Source organism: Mercenaria mercenaria, chromosome 1 (assembly GCF_021730395.1).
Source record: "Mercenaria mercenaria strain notata chromosome 1, MADL_Memer_1, whole genome shotgun sequence".
Classification (NCBI taxonomy): domain Eukaryota; kingdom Metazoa; phylum Mollusca; class Bivalvia; order Venerida; family Veneridae; genus Mercenaria; species Mercenaria mercenaria.
In genome coordinates this window covers 97,618,290-97,631,245 of record NC_069361.1, presented here as the reverse complement: position 1 = coordinate 97,631,245, position 12,956 = coordinate 97,618,290, and the positions used below count along the sequence as shown (strand labels likewise).

The 12,956-nt window shown below is 35.5% G+C and overlaps 1 protein-coding gene across 1 annotated transcript; it reads right to left on the bottom strand.

The window, feature by feature from the left end:
• Positions 1-5,780: 5,780 nt before the first annotated feature.
• LOC123529455 (WSC domain-containing protein 1-like) lies at positions 5,781-10,602 on the bottom strand. Its single transcript, XM_045309788.2, has 3 exons — positions 8,959-10,602; positions 8,137-8,376; positions 5,781-7,849 (listed from the first exon to the last, which is right to left on the bottom strand). The coding sequence occupies exons 1-3, from the start codon at positions 9,260-9,262 to the stop codon at positions 7,470-7,472; spliced, it is 924 nt and encodes a 307-aa protein (XP_045165723.2). The 5' UTR covers positions 9,263-10,602; the 3' UTR covers positions 5,781-7,469.
• Positions 10,603-12,956: the final 2,354 nt, after the last annotated feature.

Sequence of the window (12,956 nt, the reverse complement as noted above, 5' to 3'; positions counted from 1 at the left end):
TTAGTTAAAATGTCTTCAACTCCCCTCTTTCTGTAGAATATTTGATATTTATGTGTTGGGACTCATGATATTTAATAAACAAATCAGCTTTTGAGTGAGTGAGCGAGTGAGTGAGTGAGTGAGTTGGGTTTTACGGCGAATCGACACAAAATGGTCATATATCGCCGAGAAGAAGTCATATTGCAAACGCCAACTGTAAAGCATAAACATTGATGTAAAAATGTAAAGCATACCTAAAAACATCCATGTAAAATGTAAAGAACACTATGAATAATGTAAAACATATCTAAAAACATCCACGTAAAAATGTAAAGCATATCTAAAAGCATATCTCAGTTATTGAAAAAGTATTTATCATTATAAGGTATTATGTAAGAACTGATTTGATCATCATAAAATCGTTCCGGGAATGTATCCCTGTCCTTAAAATACCGCTAAAATAACCCATGTCGGAAGGCCCTAGTTTGTCCCCTTTAGGTCTGAAACGGAAGTATTAGAGAGAACCCTGTCTGAATATTATTTTAAGCATCCACATGTTTTTGGATATTTCCATTTACTTGAATTCAGTGTTGTGTCCATTCATGTTTATGCATAATAAAGTTCCGCTTTAAAAAAATCAAGTGATAGGCGGGGGTTGCGTGCGGAATCTTGCATATTCTTTTACCTCACTATGCAGCCGATGTATATTCTTGTAGATTTTGTTTACATTTTACACACTTCCAGGAAAGATATACTTAAATTTTAGTACTATAATATATCAGATAAAGTATAATTACTTACCATACTTGATTTCTGTGAATTATATGATTGATCAACTGAAACAAATCTGGGATCTTGTCTCCAAAAGTTCAGCATGGTCTGCACTTTATTCTTTATGTTTAATGCATCTAAATTCTGATCAATATCGTATTTTTATGCATTTTTGTTTCCAATAAAACAATTAGAAATACATTCTGCATGCCTACGGGCAGAATGTCGAGCCCGCCAGAATGTCGAGCACCTTTGGCCTCTAAATTTGACATTGACCTTAAATCTAGGGACCTGGTTCTTGTGCAAAACAGTCCGTCTCATAATGGTGAACATTCGTGCCAAGTTACATCAAAATCCCACCATGCATAAAGAAGAAATGCCCCGGACAAACAAGATTGGTCCATGCATGTCAAAGTTATGATCCGGACAAACTTCAATTTGACATTTGACTTCCATCTGTGACCTTGATCTTTTAGATAGGAACATAGAGTTTGCGCATGACACTCCTTCTCATTGACATATACATTCATGCCAAATATAAACGAGATTGGTCCATGCATGTCAAAGTTATGGTCCGGACAAACTTCAATTTGACCTTTGACCTCCAACTGTGACCTTGACCTTTGAGATAGGAACATGGAGTTTAAGCATAACACTCTTTCTCATTAAGGTAAACATTCATGCCAAATATAAACAAGATTGGTCCATGCATGTCAAAGTTTTGGCCCGGACAAAATTGGATGCACGCACGCACATACACCGACCAACAGTGACGACTATATCGAGTTCACCGCAAGCAAGCTCGACAAAAATACTTTGTTCAGTAACTCATTTTTACATGTTTAGTGGTTGCTTCAGTACAAAACAACCACTCACTCATTTGAAATCAGCTTCATTCTAACAGGTAATTTCACAGACGAAATCTACAAGGCCATTTATCTAAAACGCCAGCTTTTTAATTGAAGCTCTTGCCAATGCTACTTAAAGTTAAACTTGCTCTTAATCATGAAATTTACGGGAGACAGTTTGCACGCATTTAAATGTTCCTCTCGAAAAGACTCGAAGTCAATTTTATAATCATCAGCTTGCAAACATAAGAAATTATATCATTTATTCCTACAGGCCAAGTGACTCAGATTATACCTAACATCAGGCAGTGACCAAATTTCTTGCAGATTTAATTGACAGATTACTATTTACCTTGACGCTGGGAAATCTGTTTGTAAGATCGGAATCTACTATTTCGGATGTCCGCTGTTGTTACTGTATACGACATTTTCGATTCAGGAGAGAAGCAATGGACGTCACTGTCTTTTATTTTTGCACAAAAACTGATTTTTTTTTCACTGGATCAACAAATGTATTAACGGAAGAAAAATTGTATACAAACAAGGCAGTTCATGAGCTGTTAATATATAATTTTTATTTTTGAAATGCTTATGCATCACTGCGCAAATGGACTGGTATCTGGTATCCGCGTCTTGTTTCTTCCATGATAACCTCTTTGTATAGCACAACAGATGCAGTCTGATCCATGATATGTTTTGCTGTATCATTTACCAACCCCAAACGCACTGCTCTCTCCCCTACAGTATCCACAATGTGCTTACCGGCTTCTACCTTTTTGTTTTGTACCTATTTATGTTTATTGCTTTTTGAACTCAGCGTCGGTTCAATTTTTGTGGGTTATCATGAATGTATTGAATCGTGTGTGACTTGTGCGATTGCTTGTTTATAGGAATTATAGCAATGATTCTGGGAAGGTTCAGTCGGTATGTTTTTATTTCATTCTTTTTTTCTCACACAATTCATAGTAAACTTGAAAGCTTGTCGTACTCATCCGTCACTAAATAAGTATTTGTCCAAGAACAACAGCATGCACATTAAAAGTTTTGCCGAAATCGTAAAGTCATTATATATGGAAATAATACATTGTAGTTTACCAATTATTTTCATATATGTGTTTGGAAAACACCTACGTAGGCATTTCGTGAAGATGAAAGTTTTATGTGTTATATGTGAAGTATATGATATAAGTAGTTCATTGATGCCGGTAGTCACAGTCCTAAGGTCAAATTAAGGTCAAGAAATTAGGCCAAAGGTCATTATCTAATGTGCAATTTTTACTAATTTCACTTATATGGCATCATATCTTCACCATTTTGATGAAATAAGTGAGCAAAAATGGTATTTAATTGAAGCCAATGTATTTAACTATGAAAATAAATCACTATATGCAAATTAGCTCATTTGCATATTAACTAATATTAATGAAAATGACAAAATCGTACAAAATTACGATACAAATTGGCACGTATGTACAGCTGTACAATATTTATTGTTTTATATATAATTTTCATAATTTGAAAAACAGAAAGGTATAACAGATGATATGCGGGATACTCATTTCTTGATAAACGCAACTGTTTATATCGCCATCAAAAGTGTTTTATGTGTAGATACTGCTAGAAGTGGGTGGGTTGAGTTGACTTCTGACAAACAGTTATCTTTAGCATAATTGTGTAGTTGTTTTCACAAAAGCAAGGCAATTCTTTTGTATAAGGTACATATCTACCGGCTATTTCAAACTTTGAACCTATGTCTCACAGCCAATATGGCTGCAATTTTTTCAAAATGGCGATCAAAACAACCACCAAAGGTAAGTATGTTCAAAAGTATGCATATATATGAGCGTTTACATAAGTTTTAATGTAATTTGTTGCAATATTAAGATTCATTGATAAATACAACTGATAATAAGACCATTACTACAACTTTTACAACAGTATTGTGATTGAAAAACATTACTATTTTAAATCAGGTTGACACCATCTCAGACAACCAATTTTCACAATGACCGTCAAGAAGTCAGCATGTTCAGTTTTTCTAATTTACTGGAGAATGTACAAAAGGTTTTATGTAAGGTTTTGAAGTATTTTGACGGATAATTAAACGATATACTATTTAAAACATATATTGGGTTTACAGACAGGATAGCCTAAATTGCTATCAATAGTATACTTGGTATAACGACTGGGCACAAAACGTATCTAGTGGTATCGAGAAGGCAAATATGTATCTTTAGCATATCGGCAGGCAAACTTGGCTTTTCATACATGCCACTATGGATATTCTTAGGATACAGACAGGCAAACTGTGTAGAAGTGATATATAGTCAGGCCATTTTTGGTATCGTTTGTTTACAGACACGCCATCCGAGCTAAATATTGATGCCACTATCGGTATCGAGGGTATACAGACATGCCACTCTGGGTATCCTGTGTATGCAGACTGGCCCTACTTGTTAAACATACAGACATCTAGGGAAAATCTGGCTATACATATAGACAACAATAGGTAGCCTTGATACAAAGACAGATAAAATTGGTATCCTAGTTATACAGGAAAATTATCCTGGGTATACATACATGTACATTCCACTATAGGTGTCTTAGTTATACAATCATTCACTCTGTGTGTTTTGTGCATAAATGTATAGCCACCCTGGCCATACATACAGTCCACTTTGGGTACCTTGGCAATGAATACAGGTCATGGGTATACAGAAAGGCCTATCTTGGTATCCTGTGCATACATACAGGTCATATTGGCTACACATGTATACATACTGACAAATACTGGTATACTGAATACACAGACAGGCAATTCTGGGTATTCTGGACATACAGAAGGGCAAACCGAGTTTCCTTGCAACTCTGGATATTCTGGGTATACAGGCATGTCATCCTGGCTTTACAGTTGTATATAAAGGCTACTCAGGGTATCTTCGATTTACATACACACCATTCTGGGTATCTTGGATATATAGACACGCCATTACAGTTATACATTCAGGTCACCTTTGATGGCATTGGTATACAGACAGGTTACCTATGTATCCACGGTATAAAGCCATGCCACTCTGTGTAGCCTGGATATACAAACATGTCATCGTGGCCATATATACTGGCCATTATGGACATCCCGGTTTTACATAATAAGCCATTCTGGGTAAAAAACTGGGTATACAGGCAGACCATCGTTGCTATACACTAGGCCAGTATATGCGTTGAGTATGCCTGATACATAGACAGGTCACCTGAGTGCATCCTAGGTAGGCCACCTTAAGAGTCCTAGGTATACAAATATCCTGACCGTTTACTTAATGTCACCACTATGAATATCCTGGGTATAAATACATGCCACCCGTGTACCCTAGATATAAAGACAGGTCTATCTGGGTATCCTTGGTATACTGTCAGGTCTTCTTGGCTATAAATACAGACCACTATTGGATCCTGGGTACTGCTATTTGTAAACTTGCTATACATAAAAACCACTCTGGGTATACTGAGTATATAGGTCTTCCTGGTTATATACTAGTATACAGAAAACTATCATCATTACTATGGGTATCCTAGGTGTACAACCAGGCCTCTCGTGGTATCCATTGTATACATACAGGCTATCTGGGCTATATATGTATGCCAATAGGGATATCCTTGATATACATAAAGACCGGCAATGTATCCAAGGTAGACAGGTCACTCTGGGTAAATAATATGGATAAACACACAGGTCAGGTTAGTGGTACATACAGATACACTTTGAGTGGCCGTGGCATAAAAAGAGGCAACTGTCGGTACCTTAGGTATAGATGCAGGACATTTTGGGTATCTGGGTTATACAGACTGACAACATGTGTATCCTTTTTATACAGACAGACCATCATAGCTATACATATATGCCAGTTATATACATACTAATTACGCTTCACAACTTTGCATCGATAGCGTAAAATAATGGATCTAGGTTTGCATGCATACAAAGGATACCACGGGTGACATATATGACTGTATTCCTATAATACCCAACGTAACATATTATATACTAATGTGGATTGCAAGACGAAATGTGGTTGTTAAATGTGCAAATGCTACCGATCCAACCAGGTTTGCATGTTTGAATGTGCATGCGAGGCTATTTATATACCAACTTTAGAAATGTACATGGCAACAAGGACAATAAAGTTGTGACATTTTAAAAACAAAGTCTTCTGGTATCGTGTATAGAGAAAAGACTATGAGCAAGATTGAACTGTGTAAACTATGTTGTGCAGTATTTGTATAAGTGTTAAAGGTCCATTACTAAGGGAAAGTGAGCTGGCAATTTTTTTCATAGCCAGTGCATAGACTTCTGCAAGACACTAAATAATGAAGATTGGCAGGTCAAAATTTACAGAAGGTCTTTTGAACTCAAGGAAATGTATGTGTATTATGTTGAAATTTCAATGAATCGACAGAATGACCCCCCAGGTCTTTTTAACTTTCTTCATACTTCATAGAAAAAATAATTGTACATATACTGCGATTTATTTCGAATTTCTACATACCAACTTTCATTTTCCAATAAAATGAAATAGTTTCTGTGCTTTTTAAAAGAAATTAAAATGTTCACTTTCCTTAGTATTGGACCTTTAAATACTAATAATATATTCTTAATGCATGGAATATTTACAAGCTTTACTTGGACATTTATAAAACTGATAACATTCTTATCAATGGTTAAGAACAGATATATGTGTACTAAATGAACGTTTTGAATGCATATTTGATACATTTCAATTAATATTCATGAGTATGCAAATGAGCTGAAAAGCTCTTAATTAATATTTATGAAGAACACTATTCCAAAATCGAAATATCGTACTATCTCAAAATATGGTTTATATTTGAGAAATGTAAATATTGTCAGTTTTTTTTTTAATATTTGTTTTTTTTCATGATTAATATACCCTACCCATTTTTGACAGTATTTACTCTTGCAAACAATAAATAATGATACAAACATATATATATTTATACATATTTATATAAAGTAATGTTTCAAATGTAATATTGCTTATTTTTGTCCATTTATAAACACAAATAGTTAAGATTTTATCTTTGTATTATTTAATAATAACATTTTTAACGAATTATTGTTCATGAATATTCATAAGTAGGCCTATGTAAATGAGAAAATTTTTGATTATGTGTTTGTAAATAAATGTACAAAACCCTGGCTTCAATTTGATACTATTGTTGTTATTCTACACCAATAAATGACCAAGATACAAGGTATTTTATGTGACACACATGAAAATATGCCCCGAATGACCTTTGACCTCGTTTATTTCACTATAAAGGGCATCTCAAGCGTGAATACCAACAAGTCTTTCTTGTGGCACCTAGTAGATAGCGTTTAACATGGTAGTCGTCCATCTTCAGAGAATGCCTACGCAAGTCACAATTTTGAAAATTCTTTATACTATCGAGCCTTTGTTTCATGTTTTTATCCAATAATAGAGGCAATACACGTTTGTTTTGTGTAATGACGTCTTTTGTTTATTGACGTCTGTAGACGTTAATACACAAAACGCGTATTTTCCCTACATTCTGGCATAAAAACTACTTTTTTACCGGACCCATACATTAACGGGAGAAATCGTGTTCAAACAAGACTGTTTATGTGTACTATCCCTATACATTCTTATAAAATAGTTCAAGATGACTGACGAAGGTAAACATGAAAAGTAGACACGAAAATATGAAAAAAGAGCACCGCCTGCGGGTGCCAACGTTAAACTTTGTCTGTGAGTGCTTGCATTTTTCTGGTCTGGTGCCAGCGTGTTAAACACAACCAATGTATTTAATTTCCAAGCCTGATTTTTAATGTTTTTATTGAAATAGTTGATCTTCGGGACCTTTTAAATCAACACCTAAATCGTAAGCCTCTTTAAACAACTTTTCAGTATACCGAGTAATTTCTTGTATCTTCAACAGGTTTTCCTTGTCGTACATCCGTTGTAATAGTTTGATATGCTTTTCGTCAGTCGTGTTGCGGTGAAAATTTCCTTCCTGTAGTTTCACTGTACAATAAATGTCATGTTTCGTCACATTCACTCCAAGGAATTTCGCAAGTTTTCTCAACTCGTTTGCCATATCGGTTTTAAGCTTCTCATATTGCAAAACATGCACGGGTCCTTTGAACTGTAAGGTGATGTTTCTGGCAAGATTAACGTAATTTCTCCCTGAACTTTCAACGGTTTTAGTAAGTGCTGAAAAACATAGTCATCAAATATTGAATTTTACAATTTATATAACGCTTAAAATTGCCATACCAATGAAGCCGTTTAAAACGAAGCATCGGTTACATGATGAATTTAAGAAATATTTTAAGACTGTGATCACTTAAACCATATAATTCGCAGATTATTGCAATAATGTAATAGACTCTAATTAGGCTTTTGCAATACCGTTATAACGAAATTTTTGCAATAACCATATCATTATGTTTTTGTAATAATGTAATTAGATCTACTCCCGGTTAAATTAGACTACGCACATTTCTTTAACTTTCCCTCCGTTGGATGTTCCGTATGCCCTGCTTCTTTATAATTTGCAAATGATAGAAAGGCGTCGTAAGGGTTCCTGATAAGGAAGATGATCTTTGTAAACAATGGAAGATGTTCTGGTACATGCGCTTTTATAACTACGGTCTTGTTCCTGAGTTTATGGTAACATTCGTATGGAAACCCTCTCTTCTTCAAACTTCCGTCGCAATATACACTGGAAGTGCCGATACCTGCAATTGAAAACTTCCTGAGCATGATCCTGTAAAAGTTCATGCAATACAATTTCAAAGTTTTAATAAAGAAATATATCGCTTAAAAACAAGGAAAAAGACAAGATAGGATTGGCCACGTTCCAAGACGACAGCCTCCGGTAGTTGTATAGATAGGTAGTAAGTGACTGACATTGACATGCACAAAATTTAACAAGCGCAAAACAAGCAAATAAAACACCTAGGACACCACGACTGGAGTGTTTATGATACTTGTCGACATACTATCTTTGAATTATTTAAGAAAAAATATATCCCAAGCAGTAATTTGTCTCTGAATAAAATAATTGCTCGGAGTTTTGATGCGATGAAATTAAATAACGAGGGCACAGCATAATACGCATCTTAAGGACAATGATTTTATTCAAGAGCAAAGCATTGTCTGAGATAAACTATTTCGATTCTAATACGTTATGGAGGATTTTTATCTAAATAAAACTTGATGTAATATTTCTTGCATTTTACTGTCTTGCTCAACTCAGCATATTTTATGAAATATTTGAACAGTGACAGATAAGCATAGATACTTTAAGCAATATTTACCTGTCATTTGCTGTATAAGGTGCCGCGTCCATGTATTCCCTGACCCTGGAAAACTGACAAGACCTGTCAAAGGTAGTGCGGTTTTAGACAAACTCACGTTTCTTTCATTACATATCGTATTCTTTTCAAAACTTTTTATCCAATCATTTTTACCTCCATCTACCCGTAGGTAGAAGATCGGTTTGAGAAAGTTAGACAGGTTGTATTTTGCCATGTTAATCCATGCTTCTAAATGAAAACAACAGAAACATAATATTAAAATGCAAGATAAATGCATTGTTCTTGTTGCACTCAGTCGTCTCATTTTTGTTGAAATATTCAGTTCAGACTAACTTCAGAGCCTTTTCTCCAATAACATACTACAAGCATCCAGTGATTTACCCGCAAGATAACCAATAATATTTGATATAGACAGCTCGAAGTAAATTATGTTAAGGGTAAAATACAATATCTAATATAATCTGGCGATGACGAGAAACAACAAGAGGGCTAAGATGACCCTAGGTTGCCAACCTAAGTAACATACCATAACAGTGTAAACATGTTTTACCTAGTTATTTCATGAAGACGAATATTCTGACCAATTTTCATTTAGATTGGACGAAACTATGGCCTCTCGAGTATAAACAAACACTTTCTTTTATTTTACTAAGTGGCTAAGTTTCTTACATCACATAACCCAGATTCGAATTTTTCCATGATTTCATAAAGACAAACATTCTGCCAAAGTTTCGGAAAGATTGGAAAAAATAGCCTCTACAGTGTATACAAGCTTTTCTTTTGATTTGACAAATTTACCTAGTTTTTGACTCCACATAAACCAGATTTGAAATGAACCAAGATTTTATAACAAACATTATTATCAAGTTTTATGAAAATAAAATTAAAATTGTGTCTCCTAGAGTGTAAACAAGCTTATTCTTTGATTTGACCCGGTGACCTAGCTTTTTACCCACGTGACGCAGATAAAAATTCATCTAAGTTTTCATGCAGACAAACCTTCTGGCCAAATTTCATGCACATCAAACGAAACATGCAGCCCCTATTACATGCACAAGGTTTTTCGTTGATTTTAACAGGTGACCTAGTTTTTGATTCCAGATAATCTAGATTCGAACTTAGACCAAAGATTATCAAGATCATCATTTTAACGAAGTTTCATGAAGATATAGTCATAACCGTGGCTTCTGGAGAGTGATCAAGCTTTTCCTTTGATTTGACCGGATGACCTACTTTTTGAACCCACATGATTCAAATTTGAAACCTGACGTCATCAAGACAAACATATGTTCTGACTAATTCTTACGAGTTTCACACTTAAACTGTGGACTCTAGATTGTTAACAAGGTTTTTATTTGATTTGGTCTATTGACCTAGTTTTTGACCCCACATAATCCAGTTTCAAACCTAGAGATCATCAAGACAAGATGCATAAAGATTGAGTCACAATTGTGGCCTTTAATGTATTCACAAGTTTTCCATTTGATTTGACCGGATGATCTAGTTTTAGAGCCTACATGACCTAGATATGAACTTTACCTAGAGGTCATCAAGATAAACATTCTCACCAATTCTCATGAGTTTCAACCTTAAATTGTAGTCTCTAGAGTGTTAATAAGATTTTCCTTTGACCTGACCTAGTTTTTAACCCCACATAATCCCGTTTCAAACTTACCTAGAGATCATCAAGACAAACTTTCTGACTAAGTTTCATAAATATTGGGTTACAAATGTGACCTTTAGAGTGTTCACAAACGTTTCCTTTGATTTGACCGGGTGACCTAGTTTTCAATTCCACATAACCCAGATTCACACTTGACCCAGATATTATCAAGACAAATATTCTGACAAAGTTTAATAAAGACTGAGTCACAAGCTTTTCCTTTGATCTGGCCTACTGACCTAGTTTTTAACCCCACATAACATGGGCGTAGGAGCGATTTTAACTTTGGTGGAGGGGGTGGGGGCAAACCCTTTTCGACCGGCGGGGGGGGGGGGGGGGGGGGAGGGGTCCAGCAAGGTATGTGTGCATTATTCATGACAAAGCCTTGTACAGGGGCCAAATGGGCCATAGGCCCCCTCAAGCCTCTATGTTTTAGCAATCATTGAGTAATTCTGATGATACACAAACGACTAGGCGCTGAACTGTCTTAATCAGTCATATTATGTATTGTTCTAATTAAGTGTGCCATTTTTTTACATTCTTCTGTTGAAGCCCTGGACATACAATCAATTAGCGCTGCATTTGTCTAATTGTGATATAAAGTTGTGGAAATATCATTTCCCTTGAATGGACAATGAAAAACAAAAACATAACGTTTACATGCGTGCAGGCTTAATAGTTACACAGATTTTGCAGACGCTTAAACCGGAACTGTAGTGATTGCGCTCAATGATATATTATTTTTATAAAATGTAATAAAACAACCCTTGGCGTGACGCGTACATATTTCAGTAGGCCTACTCACTCTACGGAAAGAGACAAGTCAGAATACAAGAGAAGGCCAAATGCAAAACAGAAATCAGGTTGAAAAGAATTATATGATGCTAAGTAAATGTTATATTAGTGTAACGTTTTAGTGCCATGTACTGGCATCCACACGGATAGACACACACAAGTCCCGTCGGTGAAAAGCTAGCTCATCACCAAAGGTGATATATTGCGCCTATATATTGTCATTTTACTCCAATGACAACTGACAGGTTTACAAATTTGCATATTAATGGAATTACTTCCCTTTATGCATTCAGTAATCGTTACATTACTTTCCCCTCCGAGAAATCTCGTCCCGAGATTTGGCCTAGGAAATGCATGGGTAAGGCAACTCCAGCCCGGCAGTTGACTTCATCCCACCGCTGCCACCATTTGTAACGTTTTAGTGCCAGGTTTACAAATTTGCATATTAATGGAATTACTTCCCTTTATGCATTCAGTAATCGTTACATTAGACTGCAAGTTATATCTCTTTTCCAAAATATTGGGTGGGGGGGGGCACACTTTGGGGGGCTTGCCCCCCGCTGCCCCCCCCCCCCTCCCCCCTGCTCCTACGCCTATGCATAACCCAGTTTCAAACTTGACCTAGAGAATCATATTTCAAATATATGTGTTCCGAAATCCGATACGTTACCCATTACTGTTTTGATAACTGGTGTTGAACCAATAAATCCCGCACGATAACTCAAACGATAACATGTTTGATAGATCTAATTATGATTTTTCTTCATCAAAACGTTTCAATACAGAAAATATTTTTGTATAACATCACAGTATGCACTTTTATTTTATGCTAACTTACGAAATACTCTATTCTATCAGTTAGAAATTTTTGTATCTCATCACTTACACTGTGAAAATATGAAATATATATAGCTCCGCCCCCTCACACATTATGTATGAATTTTAAATTATTTGCTTAAAACAGGATGAAAATTGTAATCGCACTTTGTTCTTTATTGTGTATGTCTCGATAAAAAGTATTTTACTTAATGAAAATTTCATAATGTTATGCAGCAAACAATAAAATAAAATGGAACTTTATGTTGTGTTCGTCTTTCTAACGTCACAACAAGTCTGACGTCATGTCTGTTTACGCGCGTCTGTTTCCCGCGTTGAGATTAAAAATTGTTGCAAAATGAACATCTCAACGTAATTGAGCATAAAATAAAAAGAAAATTTGTTTGATTTTCGTGCGCACTGAATATATCTCACCTCGAAGTCAAGTGTGACCTTGACCTTGGACCTAGGGACATGGTTCTTGCGCAACACTCCGTCTCATAATGGTGAACATTCATGCCAAGTTACATCGAAATCCCACCATGCATGAAGAAGAAATGCTCGGGACAAACTTCAATTTGACCTTTGATCTCCAACTGTGACCTTGACATTTAAGATAGGAACATGGGGTTTGCGCATAACACGCTTGACATTGAGATAAACATTTGGTTTAAACATATTTTATTGCATATCAATATAGCCTACATAATATCTACATCTCAAA

What these genes read in the sequence shown, in the direction of transcription:
- LOC123529455 (XM_045309788.2), bottom strand. Translation starts at nt 9,262, where the DNA reads ATGAGACGACTGAGTGCAACAAGAACAATGCATTTATCTTGCATTTTA. An exon ending in CCTTATACAGCAAATGACAG is followed by an intron (nt 8,377 to 8,958) that starts GTAAATATTGCT and finishes TTTCAATTGCAG; the next exon opens with GTATCGGCACTTCCAGTGTA. An exon ending in GGAGGGAAAGTTAAAGAAAT is followed by an intron (nt 7,850 to 8,136) that starts GTGCGTAGTCTA and finishes TATGTTTTTCAG; the next exon opens with CACTTACTAAAACCGTTGAA.